Source organism: Sinocyclocheilus anshuiensis, unplaced genomic scaffold (assembly GCF_001515605.1).
Source record: "Sinocyclocheilus anshuiensis isolate Anshui unplaced genomic scaffold, SAMN03320099.WGS_v1.1 scaffold1051, whole genome shotgun sequence".
Lineage (NCBI taxonomy): Eukaryota > Metazoa > Chordata > Actinopteri > Cypriniformes > Cyprinidae > Sinocyclocheilus > Sinocyclocheilus anshuiensis.
In genome coordinates, this window is record NW_015546234.1 from 210,374 (window position 1) to 228,167 (window position 17,794).

General features: G+C 37.3%; 1 protein-coding gene across 1 annotated transcript in view; it reads left to right on the top strand.

Annotated features, from left to right (window-relative positions):
* Positions 1-365: 365 nt before the first annotated feature.
* The window catches only part of LOC107701452 (nesprin-2-like), an 84,146-nt gene continuing 66,717 nt past the window's right edge, over positions 366-17,794 (top strand). The window contains exons 1-28 of the mRNA XM_016503455.1: positions 366-417; positions 677-744; positions 1,994-2,089; positions 2,175-2,252; positions 2,354-2,446; positions 3,124-3,314; positions 3,416-3,615; positions 4,538-4,638; positions 4,779-4,868; positions 5,018-5,131; positions 5,224-5,361; positions 6,571-6,735; positions 6,822-6,934; positions 7,619-7,787; positions 9,360-9,456; positions 9,566-9,759; positions 9,952-10,122; positions 11,055-11,192; positions 11,393-11,494; positions 12,188-12,364; positions 12,448-12,606; positions 12,694-13,947; positions 14,083-14,217; positions 15,415-15,575; positions 16,215-16,293; positions 16,696-16,805; positions 17,083-17,221; positions 17,292-17,443. Coding sequence (XP_016358941.1) covers positions 366-417; positions 677-744; positions 1,994-2,089; positions 2,175-2,252; positions 2,354-2,446; positions 3,124-3,314; positions 3,416-3,615; positions 4,538-4,638; positions 4,779-4,868; positions 5,018-5,131; positions 5,224-5,361; positions 6,571-6,735; positions 6,822-6,934; positions 7,619-7,787; positions 9,360-9,456; positions 9,566-9,759; positions 9,952-10,122; positions 11,055-11,192; positions 11,393-11,494; positions 12,188-12,364; positions 12,448-12,606; positions 12,694-13,947; positions 14,083-14,217; positions 15,415-15,575; positions 16,215-16,293; positions 16,696-16,805; positions 17,083-17,221; positions 17,292-17,443 — 4,736 coding nt within the window. The remainder of the gene's footprint in view (positions 418-676; positions 745-1,993; positions 2,090-2,174; positions 2,253-2,353; positions 2,447-3,123; positions 3,315-3,415; positions 3,616-4,537; positions 4,639-4,778; positions 4,869-5,017; positions 5,132-5,223; positions 5,362-6,570; positions 6,736-6,821; positions 6,935-7,618; positions 7,788-9,359; positions 9,457-9,565; positions 9,760-9,951; positions 10,123-11,054; positions 11,193-11,392; positions 11,495-12,187; positions 12,365-12,447; positions 12,607-12,693; positions 13,948-14,082; positions 14,218-15,414; positions 15,576-16,214; positions 16,294-16,695; positions 16,806-17,082; positions 17,222-17,291; positions 17,444-17,794) is intronic.

Genomic DNA, 17,794 nt, shown 5'->3' on the forward strand with positions numbered 1-17,794 from the left:
CATCCCTATTTAAAATCCTGAAACTTTCAGTTTTTTTTAACCCCATTGTTTATGTATATTGCTGTATGTCATGAGGGAACATCATTGTACAGCAGTTAAGTGCATTTGTGGCTGTGCAAACAGGATGTCCAGTGTCTTATGGGCACTGTCAAGATAAATTACTGACTCGGCCTGTTGGATCCTGTCCCATGAAGCTAAATGAACATCTCCTATTGAGGGAAAAGCCCAGTCTACCTTTTATAGCATGGGAAGAAGTTTAAATTAAATACAACAGTGATGGGATGCTGGTTAAGCCGACTGAGTGTCTGCATTGGTGTTCATGGAAACACTAAATGAGAGAAAATTTCATACAGAAATGAAGCAATATGTCTCTCAAAACCTTGTTTGAGGTGGAGGCCGTTGGCGGCTCAGAGATCGGTAAGTCGAGCCAGGTTTCCAGTGGTCATGCAATGTTCTCTGCTTATAAATAGTTATGAATGAAGACATGCTGTGTTTTTGATGTGCTATAAACCAGAAAGCCCCAAAGTTGTTCTCTGGCAAGATGTCTACATACTTTTGCATGGATGTATTCTAGTTGTGCCAATATGCTCATACGGTTTCCTACACATACATACAGTTTTCTTTAACTGTGATTTTGGTCCAGGAATAAATCCTATCTGATGTAATATTATTTTATTAACAGTGGAACAGGAGCAGATTCAGAAGAGGACATTCACAAACTGGATCAATGCACAGCTCTCCAAGGTAAACCCAAGAACAACTCATACTATGACTATGTAGTCTGACTATGTAGTCTAAAAGGTTAAGAGTCAAACTGAGGCTGTAGCTGAATCGCTGACTCACTGGTCAGCAAGGAAGGTCTGTTCTGCTCCGTCTGCCTTTAAGCATTGCATATGGCAAGGAGCTTGATTTATTTATAGTTCCCCGCCAGCAGCAGCACACTTCAGCAGCCTGTAACATGAGCCATTTATCCCGTCCACCACCACTTGGCCGCGTTTTAAACACAAGCGCTCTTAAACCTGCAAGTGATAACCTGTGTAGAGCTCCAGTGATCTGCAGAGCAGTCTCTGTATAGCTAGAGTGTTGCATCCTTTTACATCAGATTAACTCTTTGATGCATGAACTACTACTCGAATATCACAAAATATCAACACTAAATTCCAAACTACTTTTTTTTTTGTTGTTGTTGGTGAAATTATATTTCGAGCGAGCGTCACATCGGTCTACTGTAAAAGAAGACTGTAGTAAATATTCCAAAGGTCTTTTGTGCATCACCACTGTTGTCAGTCAATTTGCTTTTGCATTTATAAGTAAAAAAAACAAAACACACAATATATATAAAAAGAACAGTCATACTGAATTAATTATGTTTCAAATACCCACCATTTGCAATTAAATTGTATATAAATATAAGATGCATAAAATAAATTGTATTAAGGTGTATTAAATTGTATTTCTTTTTTTATGAAACAGTTTATTTAACATTTAGACAATTTTTTTGACTATCATTTATGATACATCAGGCTTTTATGGTTCATATAGAAAAATACAGAGGTTATACTCATATAAACTAGGAAAAAAATGCTTAATTTTATTCAGAGGCTCAAACTGACCAAAAATATGTAATTTGATGCAAATACTGATATTTATTATATGACTAAAAAAGTATAAACTATCAATTAGATGACAGAAGGCATGTAGTAGATTGTGTGTAGATTGATTTTTTTTTTCCAGCAAAATTTTGATCGTTGATAATTTAGATATTTTAGCCATGCATTTAGATATGATACAGTTGGCTTTAGGGTTAATATTAATAATTTATATTAATATATTAAAATATTTCTTTTTACTATTTTTTTGTTTTAATACATGCTTAGTGTAATTCTCTGTTTATTGGTACTTCTGCCACCAGAGCTTGACATTAGGAATGCTCCATGTATTGCCCTGTGAACACCTTTAAAACTTTCAGATAAAATAATAATGTGTGTTTCAGAGGAGCCATCCAACTGTTGTCCAGGATCTGTTCTCAGATCTTCGAGATGGGACTCGACTGCTTGACCTGCTGGAGGTGATGAGTGGCCAACGCATGGTGAGTGCTGAATATCACACTGAGATTCAACCAAGAAAGTATTTATTTATAGTGAATACAATAGAGTGTATTTGTTTCTCTGTAGAAGCGCGAGCGGGGTCATGGTGTGTTTCAGCAGAGAGGCAACATTGAGACTGCTTTGAACTTCTTGAAGAATAAATCGGTAAGAGTTTTGTGATTCTTACAAGACTGATGATTATTTTCCATTTGTTAGGACATTAACATTTATATACAAATGAGATAAACAACTGTTTATGTTCTCAGATCAAGCTGGTGAACATAAACATCCCAGACATCATAGAGGGGAAACCTTCCATCATTCTGGGCCTGATATGGACCATCATTCTGCACTGTCACGTGAGTATAACAATGAAAACACTATGTGTCTTTACAAAAACTAGAATATCATATATACTTGCATCTTTCTTTGCCTTGAGCTGGTTTTTTTTCTTCATTGTTTACTTCAAGACCTTTAGCATTTTAGCTCAGAGTGGGCCTGTACTTTTTGAGATGTGAGACTCTTATTTCTTCCAGAAGAGAAAAGAATATCAAAATAGTAATGCACATAAGAAGCATATAGTATTATGCATTACAGAAGATATTTTTATGTCAGGGAACATGGGTTGAATGAGTTCAGTGGTTCTGTTTAGTCATATAAGGCTTTTGGTTTAAGGGTGAAAATATGCCAAAATGTATGCCATTATATACACTACTGTTCAAAATTTTAAATACATTACAACAACAGCGATGAACAAAAAAAGAAGCGTGGACAAACCAGTCACTCTTTGTAAACTTTGTTCAATGCGAGTGCCATATGCTTGAATATGACCAGTCATTTATGCCGTCATCACCCGCGTTTTACTACTCATTTACACTACAGCAAAAGATATAAAAATAACTGGCTTGAACTTATTTTTTTGTTGGTGAAAATACTAATGGCCTAAGGCTTTTGCACAGTGCTGTATGTATGTATATATATATATATATATATATGCCTTCTATGTATTAAACATGCTCACTTCTCATTACTACAGATAGAGGAGCTAGCCAACACTCTCTCTTACGGATCCCGTTCATCCTCCCTGGATTCTCTGTCCAGTCTAGATTCTGTTCCTGGATCTCCACGCAGTAGTCCTGTTCCTCGAGGAGCATCACCGCTCCGCACCCGCTTCCGTCTGTCTGCTAAGAAGGCTTTGCTCCTGTGGGTTCGGGACCAGTGCCAGAAGTGAGCTTCATCTAGCTTATGCTTTCATGCACTGTGAATGTTTAATCAAACTGTTTAGTCTGTTTAATCGTTCCTCTAAAATGATTGTTTTCTTTCTCAAGAGTTGGTTGCTCAGCCAGTGTGAGGGACTTTAAGTCCAGCTGGAGGAGTGGTGAGGTGTTTCTGGCCATCCTCTGCTCTCTTAGACCTGATCTGGTGGACCTCTCTCAAGTCCAGACCAGCAGCCACCGGGAAAACTTGGAGAGGGCATTTCACCTCGCTGAGAAGGAGCTCAGAATTCCCAGACTGCTCGAGCCAGAAGGTAATGGCTTTTAGCAGCATTATCCATTAAAATGATCTATTCATAGTGCTATTTTTTAACAAACAAATAAAAACAATATATTTATTTATTTGTATTTAGCCATTTATTTCTTTATTTTTCTAATACAGTGGTTCTCAACCAGTTGGGCCTCAGCAAACATCCAAGGTTGCATAACATAATTTAAAATAAGACAAAACGACTACAAGACAAGATATTTCTTGTTTTAATATGAAAAACCTGGATTTATAAAGTAGCCTAATTTTAAAAATGTGATTTTTAGAAAAGAAGTCACTTATGGAAAAGCCACGTATATTAGTACATTTGTAAAACTACAAGAATTTTTATCATAAATATACATTTTTCTAAATGTTTGTAGTTACTACTGTAGTCATTTTTCTTACCAAGCTAAAATATTTTATTGGGTAGAAATTGCGAATACAAAATAGTTATTTTCCAGTAAATTATGAACAACTGGAGTAGTTATGGGGCCTACAAATATTTTTGTGGAAAATGTTGTGAAAATGTGGGTCAAAAAGGTTGAGAACCACTGCTCTAATAGTGGGTGGAAAATACGTAAATAGTCAATACTACATAAATAGTAAATATTTCCCAGATATTTATAATATATTAATATAATAATAATAATATGATATGATAAATCACTAATTATAATGACAGTATAAAAGCCTGTTTAAATATGTCTATAGAATATTTTTTATATTTTTCATACAATATAATCAAGTTTTTATACATGAAAATATACAGGAGCCTTTGTATTTTAGTAACAAGTTACTTTGCAAAGGGATCATGTTTTGGGGCCCTGGGCATCAAAAAGTTTGAAAACCCCTGGTCCTAGTGTACAATCTAGTGTGCTTTAAGATTATTGACGGTTTATGTACATTTAAATTCTCTTTCCTCTCAGACATTGATGTCAGTAACCCTGATGAGAAGTCTATCATGACATACATTGCTCAGTTCCTGCAGTACTCCAACGATCTGCCCGTAGCTGATGACGATTTTAAGGTAAGACCACCTCCAACTGAATCTCCCATCTGCATCTGTGCTTTTGCTGGTCTGCCTTTCTTTATTCTTTCTAACCCCCTTTCCTGCCCTCCAACTTCACTTCCTCCTACTCTCTGTTGCCCCCTCCTGGTTGGATGCAGCTTCAATCTCTACTCTTTCCCACATGCCTTTCTCCTGTCAACCTCCCTACATACTTCACTCCTGCTGTGCTGGCCTCCCCACTCCACCAGGTACAGACGTCCCAGAGCGCTTCTGAATTCCTCCACAGTTTTCCTCTGTCAAAATATCATTCCAGAATCAGCCTTTACTTGTTTTAGCATGTTTTCTGATTTGACAATCAATCTTTAATTCAGTTCTATGTTTCCTGCCCTGCCCTCAGGCTTCACCCAGTCAGAAAGCCAGAGAGATGAAATGCTGGCTAGAGCGAGCCTATCAGGAGTTATTGGAGGCATGGAATTCCACAGAGGGGAATGGATATGCAGAGAGGTATCAGGTATGCTGAATGTAAAATGGTAAATCATTACTTCCTAATGTACAACACACACTTTATGACAAGCCCTGAATTTGTGTCTGTTTTTATCCAAGGCATTTCAGAACTTTGTGGGGACTTATTATGACCAGCGATGTCCAGTTATTACAGTTCTCAGCGCAATGAGACGCTGCGCTAAACCAAGTGAGGAGCAGATGGCATTGAGAAAATCCTGGGACACCATGGAGGAGAGGGTGAATTCTGCTGATTAAATATGTCACCAAATACAGAATTACACAGAAATACGAATTCGACAGTTCTGATAGTCTTGGGAATGGACTGGAAATTCTGAACAAATCACCAATATCGTTCTTTACAGCAAAAGTGTTTATGAATTTATAGCTGTCATGGAAAAACCATATATCAATACATTTTCAGACTCTTATTTTGTGCAAACATAATAAACGCAGAAACAAACTTATAGCAGTATAACATCCAAATATTCTTTGCTATAAATAAGATAAATATAATAAGCATAACAACCTAAATAAATAATTCACCTAGAAATTAAAATTACATTAGAATAAATTAAAACCCTAAATAAATTAAATAAACAACCTACAGTAGTCTAGCTTTCTAATAAACTTGGCATTGTGTACTATAAATATTGTTGGCTCTGAAGAAAGATATCAGGTATGCTGAATGTAAAATCATAAATAATGCTTATGTTGCTCCATTGTAAATCATTTTGGATAAAAGCATCAGCTAAATGCATAAATATAAATGTGACCCTGGACCACAAAACCAGTCTTAAGTTGCTGGGGTATATTTTTAGCAATAGCCAAAAAAACATTGTATGGGTCAAAATTATCGTATCGTATCCAAAATCATTAGGATATTAAGTAAAGATCATGTTCCATGAAGATATTTTGTACATTTCTTACCGTAAATGTATCAAAACGTAAGTTTTGATTAGTAATATGCATTGCTAAGAATTTCATTTGGACAACTTTAAAGGCAATTTTCTAAATATTTAGATTTTTTTGCACCCTCAGATTCCAGATTTTCAAATAGTTGTATCTCAGCCAAATATTGTCCTATCATAACAAACCATACATCAATGGGAAGCTTATTTATTCAGCTTTCAGATTATGTATACATCTCAATTTCAAAAAATTGACCCTTATGACTGGTTTTGTGGTCCAGGGTCACAAATATAAATAATAAGTTGAATTCAAATAAATATTCAATTATTTACAATTCTGTAACATTTAATTAAAAATAAATATAATATTCTTATATATTTCATATATATTCTTAAAGAAATATTTTTCTTTCTGACATAAAAATTTGTGTGAAAAAAATGTATCTTTTTTATGATGGGATCAGTAATATAAGTAATATTCAAATAATTAAATGGCAAAAAAAATCTTAGATTATTTTGCACACTTTCTTCTCCGCAGTTGCAAGAGTACAGAACAGAGCTTGATGTTGGTTTGCCAGCCCCTCTGAACACACTGGGCCAGTGGCTCCAGCATATGGAAGCTGTGCTGTCTGAAGACAGCGGGAGCACAGAAGATCATGCACTTGCTGCCAGAGATGCCAGACACAAGCAAGAACAGCTGAAGGTCAGTGTGTAAACGGGTATTATCATGCTTCACTGTGTATTTCTGAATTATGTGTATGTCTATGTTTATTCTTCCTGCTTTCTCAGGTCTTGGTTGAGGACTTAAGCCAGCACTTGAACACCCTTCATCACTACCGTAACACAGATGATGATGGCTGTCTTCAAGTGCCAATCGAGAAGCTGGAGGAGATCAAGAGACGGTTGGAAAACAAAATCTGTTCAGTGCTTCCTGCTGTAATGACCAGCGTCTGTAGTGTTTAGAACACTGGATGCTTGATCAGCTCCAAACCAGCACAGTTTGCTGATCTAATAACGCTATTCCACTGCTGGATACGGCTCGGTACGGCTCACTTTTGGGGGGGTTTCCACTGTGTATAGTACCTAGTACCTGGTACTTTATTAGTACCACCTTGGTTGAGGTTCCAAGCGAGCTGTACCAATACTAAAATGTGACGTGTAAACACTGCAGATCATTGATTGGTCAGAGAGAATTGCCATTACCAGCGTCATTGGATTTGCGACACGAGACACCAAACACGCTAGATTTAAATAGTCAGCAACAGCCACCGCAGTATAATTTATTCACACAACTTTTTTAAACGACTTGCTTTAAATGACCGTCACACGCAACTTGAAAAAAGAAATGGCTGTATCGTGGTCAGTAGACAAGGTGGCAACTATAACAATCAGTCTATAATCCCACCCACTTTGAAGCGGTACTAAACTGCAATGGAAAAGCAAACCGAGCCAAGCTGAGTCGTACCACGCAGTGGAAAAGCGCCATAAGATGGTCTTTTCAGCAGCACCATCCCTCAGTTTCTCTTAATCTTGTCCTCTTCTTGATACCCAGGTTTCTTGCTAATGTTCCTCATTCTCTTTGATAGTTTTACCAGTGCCAGAGTGACAGCCAAGTACCACAGCATCAAGCTACAATACAGAGAGCAGATGCACCATGTTTATGACCTGCTGGGACGTCTGAAGTCTAAGCTGAGCCTGTGGAGAGGACCTTACGGCTCCCAAGAGTCTGTGCACTCTCTGCAACAGGATTGGCATGTATGTGGCCCTATAGAGCAGTCATTGCTAATGGCTAATAATTTGCCATAAGTTTCCTTCAGAAATTTCAAATGTTTTTTAGAATAGCAGTTTTAAGTTTTGATTTGTGTAAAATAAAGTCTGTTGTAAAACATTACTTCAAGACTTTTAAAGTTTGTTCTTCAACATAAATTACATGCAGTCAGCCCTCAAAAGTGAATTTTGAAAATGTTAACTGCTAGCAAGTTGATACATGAGGACTACAGCTACATGACAACTTTGCTTGCCTTTTTAACTATTTGTTGACCATTCTGCGTTTAGTGAAGGCATACAGTAGTGAAGCCATATCTAAACATGCTTAAAACAATAAAGCATTGCAGAGATTACATACTTTTGTAGGCCAACCCTGAAATTAACATCACACTGGTTTCCTCGGCAGAAAGCCGTTAGGATTTTTTTAGTTGGCTTTTGTTTTATTACAAAAAATAAACTGTGACCTACAAAAATCTTGGATTATTGCAAAAAATAAACTCTGTGACCAACAAAAATCATTCTTGTTCATCATGATAATATTTACAAATGAACAAAACTTTTGTGAATTTTGAGGCCTAAATACAGTACAATCACTAGAAGTAAAAAGCTGTTTGTAGGCATTAAACGAACTACACTACCGGTCAAAGGTTTGGGATCAGTAAGACTTGTAATGTTTTTTAATATATATATATTTAATATATATATTAATATATTATGCTCATCAAGGCTGCATTTATTTGATAAAAAAAACAAACAAACAGTAATCTTGCAAAATGTTATTACAATATAAAATAATGGTTTCTATTTTAATATCCTTTAAAACTGTACTGACCACAACCTTTTGAACGGTAGTGTATATTGTTAGAAAAGACTTCTATTTAAAATAAATGCTCTTCTTTTTAACTTTTTATTCATCAAAGAATCCTGAAAAAAAAGTATCACAGGTTCCAAAAAAATATTAAGCAGCACAGCAGTTTCCAGCACTGATAATAAATCAGCATATTAGAATGATTTCTGAAGGATCGTGTGATTCAGCATGATTACTGGAGTAATGATGCTGAAAATTCAGCTTTGCATCACAGGAATAAATTCGATTTTAATGTATATTAAAATACAAAAACATTATTTTACATCATAATAATATTTCACAATATCATATTTTTTCCTGTATTTTTGATCAAATAAATGCAGCCTTGATGAGCATAAGAAACTCCTGTAAAAAAAACATTAAAAATCGTTCTGATCCCAAACTTTTGACCGGTAGTGTACATCACAGTTGCATAACTTCAACTTCAAAATGTTATTAATTAATTTAAAAATTAATTTAAAATCAACAAAATAGAAAGTTTGAGTTTTTTTGTTTTTTTTGCAAGAGTATAAGTATAAACACAACAAGGCTATAAAAACGGACTGGTGAGTAGATGAAGTGATGACGTTTAATGTCCGACAACTTCTGTAGTTCTGTAGTCCCATTTAACCACTTGTTAGTGACAACATTTTTCAAGAAACATAAAAGCTTAAAAAAAAAAAATTCGTAAACAATGATTATATGCCATTTAGGACACTGTTGACAAGCAAGGCCTGGTGTGGATGTTGAAGGAAGCACTTCATAAGCTGAAGGACACAGCAGTCAGTTATACCAACAAAGCAGCTCTGGGTAAGTCTATATTGTTGGCTGTTCTGTTATATATGGTTTTTTATGAAAGCTAGTGCTTTTTCCTGTAACTTATGCCTGATTTATCCTCTATCCTCTGATTCTTTTCCAGCCGACGACTCGCCTGTGGTAAACGGGCAGGTAAAGGAGGCCGATAGTGAGACGGGAGTCAGTACAGAAGCTGCAGAAGCAGCAAGATCCACCATGGAGCGTGTGCTGGCTGCATGGGTGTCCTACAAAGACTGCCTGTATCTATTACAGGTCTGGCTGGGCCAGGAGGGACAATCAGAGGCACACGGGCAGGAGGTACTGTAAAGCATTTGCCATTAAAAACAGGATACAAAGTATACAGTGCCCAAAAAAAGTGTTTGAACACCTAGGCTGCACTTAAAATGTATTAATGTCATTTCTCTTAGGTTAGGGCATAATGTTTGAATGTGGTTGCTTTTTATCAGAGGTTAATTTGCCATTTGTCTTGTGATCTCTTTTATAATGCAGCACAAGCATTTTTCCTCCAACTTGAATGAGTGGAGATCACGTCAAGCCCAGCTGAATGAGGCGGGAAACTTTCTCATTGATATGAGTGATGCCTCCACCAGCCACTCTCTGACTGAAGAGCTCCGCAAACTGAACATACAGTGGGCTGACTTTATAAAAAGGACCAAGTTTGTGAGTCTTGTAAAGACAGACCACTCTAGTTTTCAGCAGGGTCCAAAATGAACACTTACCTAATGCCAAAATACAAGTAAAAGTTGTCTTTGTTGAAGAAATAAAGCAATTTCTAGTAACTTTAAAAGAAACTGCTCCTTATTACTTTAAGTCAGTTTGAATGCCAATCTGAGTGATTTAAAACAAAGAGACAAAAGCACAAGCAGCATCTCTTACAATTTGAATTTTGACAAACATTTTCAGTGGAAATTATTCCATTCAAGTATCGAAGGTGCCTGTTATAAAACTGACATCTCTCACATGTAATATTTTTCATATTAAACCACCAATTTCAGTATATATTTTGACTGAGAACCCAATATTTTTGTATTGGCAACAGAAAACATGATGCAGGTGTTTCTCACAAAATATTCAAGGAAAAAGCTAAATATATCCCATTGTCAAGGACAGAAATAATGCAAAAAAAAGTTTCATAGCCGGTAAGAAATATTTATTGCCGGTGAATTTACTCAGTTCATTCTCAAGCAGGTGTGGGAAAGAGTTTATTTTGAACTTATGTTTCAATTTAAACTTGTTCTACTGGATTGAATAAAGAGTTTTGCCTTTAACCCTGCCAAGACCCAGCCTTTTCTGATTCTCTCTTTAAGTTGCATAACTTGTTGGTGGATCGTTACTACTATTTTTCACTTTCTTTGAGTAATACACTGACAAGCTGGTACTTTGGCCCATTGTGTTTCAAAACCACAGGAGCATTCTGTTTCATCATTTGTGCTTACTGTTCATCAAAGCATGTGCTTGCTCTTGTTCTTTGTCTTTTAACATTCTACACCCTTGAAAAGATTGTGATTGTTGATAAAAAGATGTTGTTAAAAAAAAAGATGTTCTTGTTTAACAATAAAGAGCTTATTTTTTTGTAAATGGCATGTTTTCAGGCAGTGGCCCCTCCGCCCATCGCTGCGGTCCTGGGTGTCCAAGCTGCTCAGTCTCTGATGCAGGAAGCCAGCTGGGTGCTTGGAGAGACTGTGGAGGTGTCATCTGGACCTCTACGCATTTACAGAAAGAAACTCCAGGTATTCTGATCTTTCTGTCCTAGCTGTAGTGCTTCATACTGTTCGTATTGTTATACTAGATATTTCCTCATTTATTTGTCTTTCTTGATGTTTGTTTTCTTCTTTTTTTTTTTTACTTTGTCTTGACTGTTTCTCACAATCATTTTCTTTTTTCCACTTTCTTGTCAAGGTTGTTTATGCTTGTCTTTTTTTTCACTCAGGGCATAATTAAGAAGATGTCAGCGTTCAATTTGAACTCTTTGTCTCCATCTCCAGACTGCAAAGAAGAAACTCTACAGAAACTCAGACAAACTCTTCCAGAGGTCAGGCAATATTCCTTTTAGGTTATACATATATGTATTTACAGTAAGAGACAGTTCACCCAAAAATGAATTTTTTTTTTTACTTGTCCTCATTTATCCAGTGGAACACACAAATACAATTTTAAATAATCTTCATGAGTCATCGAGTCTGTGAGTGAATAAATCACTCTTTTGAGTCAGTCCTTTCCAATGAACTGGTTCATCAGACTGATTTGTTCATATTTGAACAAATATGTCACAAAATCATATTTTTACTGAACAATTATCGTGGCTAAAAGAATTCACAGTAACAATTTTATTGCAAAGTCTACAGAAATTGTATGAATAATGTGACAAAAATAAATGATGCTGTCAGTCAAATTCGTCTTTAACTTTTATTTTGTGTTTTAACAAAAAAGGTGTGTTGAGAGACGGAGATAGACATTGTAAAAATAACTTTACAAAAGTGTACAAAAACAACTGTTGATCGGCACTTCTAAATTATTTCGTGCGCAGTAGTAGTTACATATTGCATCAAGATTTTTTTGTTTGTTTTTGTTTTTTGTATTTTATGACAGGTGGCAAACAGAGTTAAGGTGCAGTACTACCATCTATGTAGGAGTGTCAACCAACGCTCTAAACACTCTGTGTCTCTAATGAGAATAATTGATTTGACTAGGAACTGAACAAATCTGTGGACATGTTTCTTGGCAGACATTTGAGACTTTGACCCGGGTGGATCAGGTGTGTGAGAGACTCCAAAAAGCAACACCTCTGCTCGAGGGCAGGCTGGCTGAGCTTGAAAACTGGAGCACAGAAGCCCAAGAGGTCTGCAACCACCTAAAAGAAAAGCAGCATAGGGGCCACCGGGGGCCACATCCCAGGGCTAAAGTGAGCAAAATCAAGTTCTTGAGTTCATTTGGTTGATTAAAACAGTGCTTTCACATTGTCATCTCTTGTGATTCTCATTGCAGGGACTGATCTCCAGAGGTCTACAGTTGGAAGGACAGGTGGTGACAGAAGGTGAGGACCTGCAGGTGCTTGTGACATCGGTGCAAAAGAACTCCTCCCTGCCTTACCTCAGAACATCTGCATTACAAGACCGACTGCAACGGACTGTCTCGCACTGTCAGGTGAATTTCATTGCAGGCCAGTATCGGTTAAGGAAAGCTTAAAATCATGATGTTTTAACTTCTCACACCCTTCTGTGTGTCTGTTAGGAGGTTACCGAGATGCTCAGTTCTCATGGAGTGAAGCGTGAAGGACAGCCTAAAGGTGCACAGCCCGCTTCCAAGGTTTTCGTAAAGGCATATTCTCAGCCTGAATCCCAAATTGGAACCATTCAACACCATCAGAAACAGACATTCTCCAAAAGCAGCATACTTTCTCCAGAGAGCCCAGTAGAACATCAAAGCCAAGAACTCTATTCTTCTCAGTTGGAAGCCACCAGTGGCGTACAGCCCCAGGTTCTCCAACAGAATCTTGATAAATCTCCAAAAGACCAAAGAAAAGCTATGTGCCAAGTACAACATGCAGAGCTCAAACAGCCTTTGTTGTCATCTGTTGTTGGCAGGAAGGTTGAAATGAAACCCCAGACTGAAGTTCAACTGATCTCTGTAGACTCTAGCCTAACCAGTAGCTTTGGACCATCAGACCTTCAAGCTGCCTCAGTAAACTCAAGCCAAATCAGTGGCTTTGGACCCTTAGACCCATTGCAGGTTATCTCTGTAGACCCAAACCAAACCAGTGACTTCAGACCATCAGAGCTACAGGTTCTCTCAAGCCAAACCAGTGGATTTAGGCCATTAGACTCTATCCAGGTTATATCTGTAGATTCAGGCGAAACCAGGGACTTTGAATCATCAGACCTTCAGGTTATCTCTGTAGACTCAAGCCAAACCAGTGGCATTGAACAATCAAACCCTCTGCAGTCTCTATCTTCAACTATGTCCAGCCAAAGCACATTGCTTACATCGGTTACCATGACTCAACTAAAAATGCCAGGCGAGCAGCATCTTGGTTCACCACCAAAATGGCAACCTCGAATCTCCTTGGTGACCCCACACCAAAGACAAAAGGTTCTGGCCAAAAGTCACAGTTTTCCTCAGCCCCATGAGCCATCACAAACTCTGCCTGTAACTCTTGCATCCTGCCCAAGCACTTTGCATACACCGGTAACAGTGACCCAACAAATGATGCCAATCAAGCAGCCACCAAAATGGCAACCTCTGACCTCCCTGACGACCCTACACCAAAGACAAACGGTTCTATCCAAAAGTCACAGCTTTCCACAGCCATCAGAGGCTCCAGGTGTTCCCCATGTCCCAGTACAGAATGAGGTGTATGCTAGAGCTCAGGCTTTGGCCAGGAGCAGGCTGGATAAAGCCAAAAAGCACCTGCATGAACATATACAAGATGTCATCACTGTTATCAGTACCAGAGACAAATCTAAAAAACAAGCCAATAAAAAACAGGTGAGGCCATTTAAAAATGTGTAGTTTTCAATCCAATAATTATTTGCAATCAAAGAATGGATTAAAAAAAACACATTTGGTCAAAACACATACACATAAGCTGTTAATGACTTCTGATATTTTTTGGTTCTATAGGCGGTGTCATGTATTCTCAGGCCTGCAGTGTTGGAGACGTTTCTAGAAGCCGTGAAGGGAATGGGGGATTTCTGCTCTGATGCCCAGCTCAGAGACATGGACCTCCTCTCTCAGTCAGTCAGGGCCCAGTGGGAGGTAAGAGAGAGATCATGGTCCTTCTAGCTGTGCATTAGTGTATGCTGCTCACAGTGCTCAGTACAGTCGTAAACACAAACCATCAGGACTGGATTGTTGTGATTGGTTTAGGTAATGCTTGTGAATTACTCGTATCTATATGCCATTTACGTTTTCCTGAAAAGTTTTAAAGGTGCATTCTATTAGTTCTTTAGTTAGCGTTAATGTTTTGGGTCACTTCATTTCAACATGGCAAAATACAATGGGGGTTGGCCCATACGGTGCATAATTAAAACGTGTGGACATGTATGGACGTAGTTATTATTATTAATAAATCTCGAGTTATGCATGAATATGTTTGCACAGAGGTTTTATTTAAAAGTATGTACATGTATATACAGTTATATTTACTGAAATGTGATACAGTGCATGCATCTAATCTAGTTTGTTTTTGTTTACTAACCTTTGGTATATTCTGATACTGGGTAGATAAGCTGGCAGTCTGGATTGACCAATGCCACCATGGTTCTTATGTGACTTTGTCCCAGCATTAATGATTAAATCATAGCATCTTTTGATGGATCTTCCATATCACCCTGTCCTGTTTAGGCAGTGTAATTGTGTGTGTGTGCAGCTAACACATTCCTTAATCTACATGCCTCTGCATGTGAACATAACTGCATTAAGTCCAAATTAGTCTTTTCTTTGCTCAGTGCCTGTAACTTTTACTCACTACATGGATTTTCTTTCAGTTTATGAAGTTTTATTCCTGTCCATGAAGTCTCTGAAAGTTCTTAACCCTTATTCAGTAGTTTTTATTTAAACCTCAGTTTTATCATTTCATAATCATCAAGGGTTGGTTTAGTTGTAACTGGGATCATTTATTGACTGCATGCATGTTTAGACTGGTTGATATAGACGGTTACTTGTTTTCCTTTCATCTATATATCACATTTTGCATGCATTTCTCTCTAGTCACAACCAGTTAGCAAGCCTCATTACCTGTAATGGGATTTTCAGCACTCTTTCTAAATGGCCACGAAGAAGACTCCTTTGCTGACTGATATTAACTCCCATTAGCATAAACTTTGATGTTCATCCCCAAACCATGATTATAGTACATTTTTAAAATAGTTTTTGTGATAGACAAATTTTTATTTAATTGTATCATTATTGTCAAAGAGTTTGGAATTAGTTTGTTTTGGGTTTACACCTCAGGTATGTGCCACAGCAGCTGAGCGTTCAGTGCATCTGGAAGCCTTGAGAAGAATTAAAGGTGTTCTTCTTAGCACCACCCATCTGAGAACAGACACAAAGAAGTTGGAGACCGTTCAGTGCCGCACAGACTCCACAAGTGACTTGGCACCATGCCAGGATGGGTACGTAAGAAACGGAGTGGAAATTGAGGTTATATAATTAAAATATCTAGGTTATATTATATTAATAATATATATTCTGATACAGTATATGTTTTAGAAATAAACATTTAGTAAACGTGTAATAGTAGAAAAAATCTATTTCAAATAAATGCTGTTTTAAGTACAACTTTTTCAGTATTGACAATAATCATTTTTATGGAGCGCCAAATGAGCATATTATTTTAGCATATTAGTGATTTCCGAAAGATCATGTGACACTGATGATTAAATTAGAAATTAGAAAAGAGTTATTTAAAATTATAATTATACTTCACAATATTACTGTTTTAATGTATTTTTGATCAACGCAGTCTTAGTGAGCGTAAGAGACTTCTTTAAAAAACATATACAAATATTAACAACCCCAAATTTTAAATATTATTGCATGTCTTTTTCAAACTCTGGCCTTTCTTATAGACAGTCTAAACTAACTGTTGTCTCTTATGTATTTGTGCTTGTGTACAGTACATACCTCACATAAATACATTGTCTTCAAGAGTTAGGTTTAGTATATAGTAATTATAGTTAGCTTTATATAAATGTTTATGGTACTGTATGTCATTTACATAACTAAGTAAACGTGCACGTGTGTGTTAACAGCAGGGGGGGAGCAGTCAAGGACTGTGTCCTGGTGAGAAAGACTGTACTGCTGGATGACCTAAGCCTCGACCACTCACAGGTACACGTGATCATTTGCTGCATGTCTGTGTGTGTGTGACATGACTATTCTTTTTGATCAATGCAGTATTTTTTTTTTAAGAGTATTTTTTTTTATTATTCTTTCTCAGTCTCTCACACCAGCATGACTTTACACTGGCAGGTACTTGAGCATCTGTGAGCTCCATATCTGCCCAGTGTTAACATGGCACGTTTTCTTGGCATGGTCAAGTTTGCTTGTAACCAAACACAGAGATAAACCTTATGAGAATCTGATTGGATGTTGTTGACCTTCTTAAGCACATGGACAGCTCAGAGGAGTTAATCTGCTGAGATTGTCTAGGGCTGCTGAACATTGTATTGGCTTGTTCTGGGGTCGTTTGACCCCTACATGTAATAACGCTGCGGTCGTTCTCTCTCATAGGCTGTTGTCCAGACCAACATTGTGGAGATAAAACAGATACCAGAGAGGACCATCATCAACCCCTGTTCAGCACAGGAAGAGAAGGTTACCACAGAGGAAACTCAAAGCAGGTAAACACTTTTGATACAAGTTACTGAACCTTCAAGAAATGGATATATTTCCCTACTCTGTCAATACTATCTAAAGATGTAAAAATCTAATATAAAATCAATGTTAGGACCTTTCTATATGCAATTTATATGCTGCTACCTTTTAAAATTCTCATAATGATTACTTTATGAAATAAATATGTATTTAAATTCTGTTATTTATAAATTAAAATCTAGAATGTTATCCTTTATAAGCATTTTATGTACAAATTTTGTATATGAATTTTTCCCCTTCCAGCTACAGTGCTGTTCAGTCAGTCTTCCAGCAGCAGCTGCTTAACAACAGTCAGCAGCTAGGATCAGAGTTTCCCATCAGCCCCGGCAGCAATGCCAGTATCTCTGCTGACTCACTGAGAATTCAACTCCAGCACCTACTGGTCAGTCTCCTTCGCCACTTTCCTGCATTTGGGGTGCATTTTATATACAAATAGCTGTGTGCTCATTTAGGCTCTTAAGGACCAGACAGAGGCTCTTTGGCGTGAGTTTGAGCTTCAGTATTCCCAGAGCTCTCAGCACATGGAAGATGGCTGTAATATGGAGCAGGAGAGAACTCCGCTTATTCAACAGTGGAAGGAACAACAGATGTGCTTTCAGGCCAGGTGAGAGATGTAGTCAATCCAGAATGCAGACAAACTCTGTGGATAAGGAAAAATATTAATTATAATAATTTCTCATTCATTTCTGAAAAGTATCTATGGAAACAGTTCAGAGTAAATAAATATAAACTATTTTGTCCAATGTCCAACTTTATTGAAATCAATTCTCAGGCCATACATGTGGAGTTCTATTTCTGTGGTGCAGAGTTGTTGTTGTTCTAAAGCCGATCCAAAGGTTTCATGACCATGTTGCAAGGGAGCTTGCTAGCTTTTGGAGCAGAGCTACTGTTAGCCATAAGTATAACACTGTGTCTACACCGGACTTGTGCAGCGCGGTGCAATGCAACAAAATAC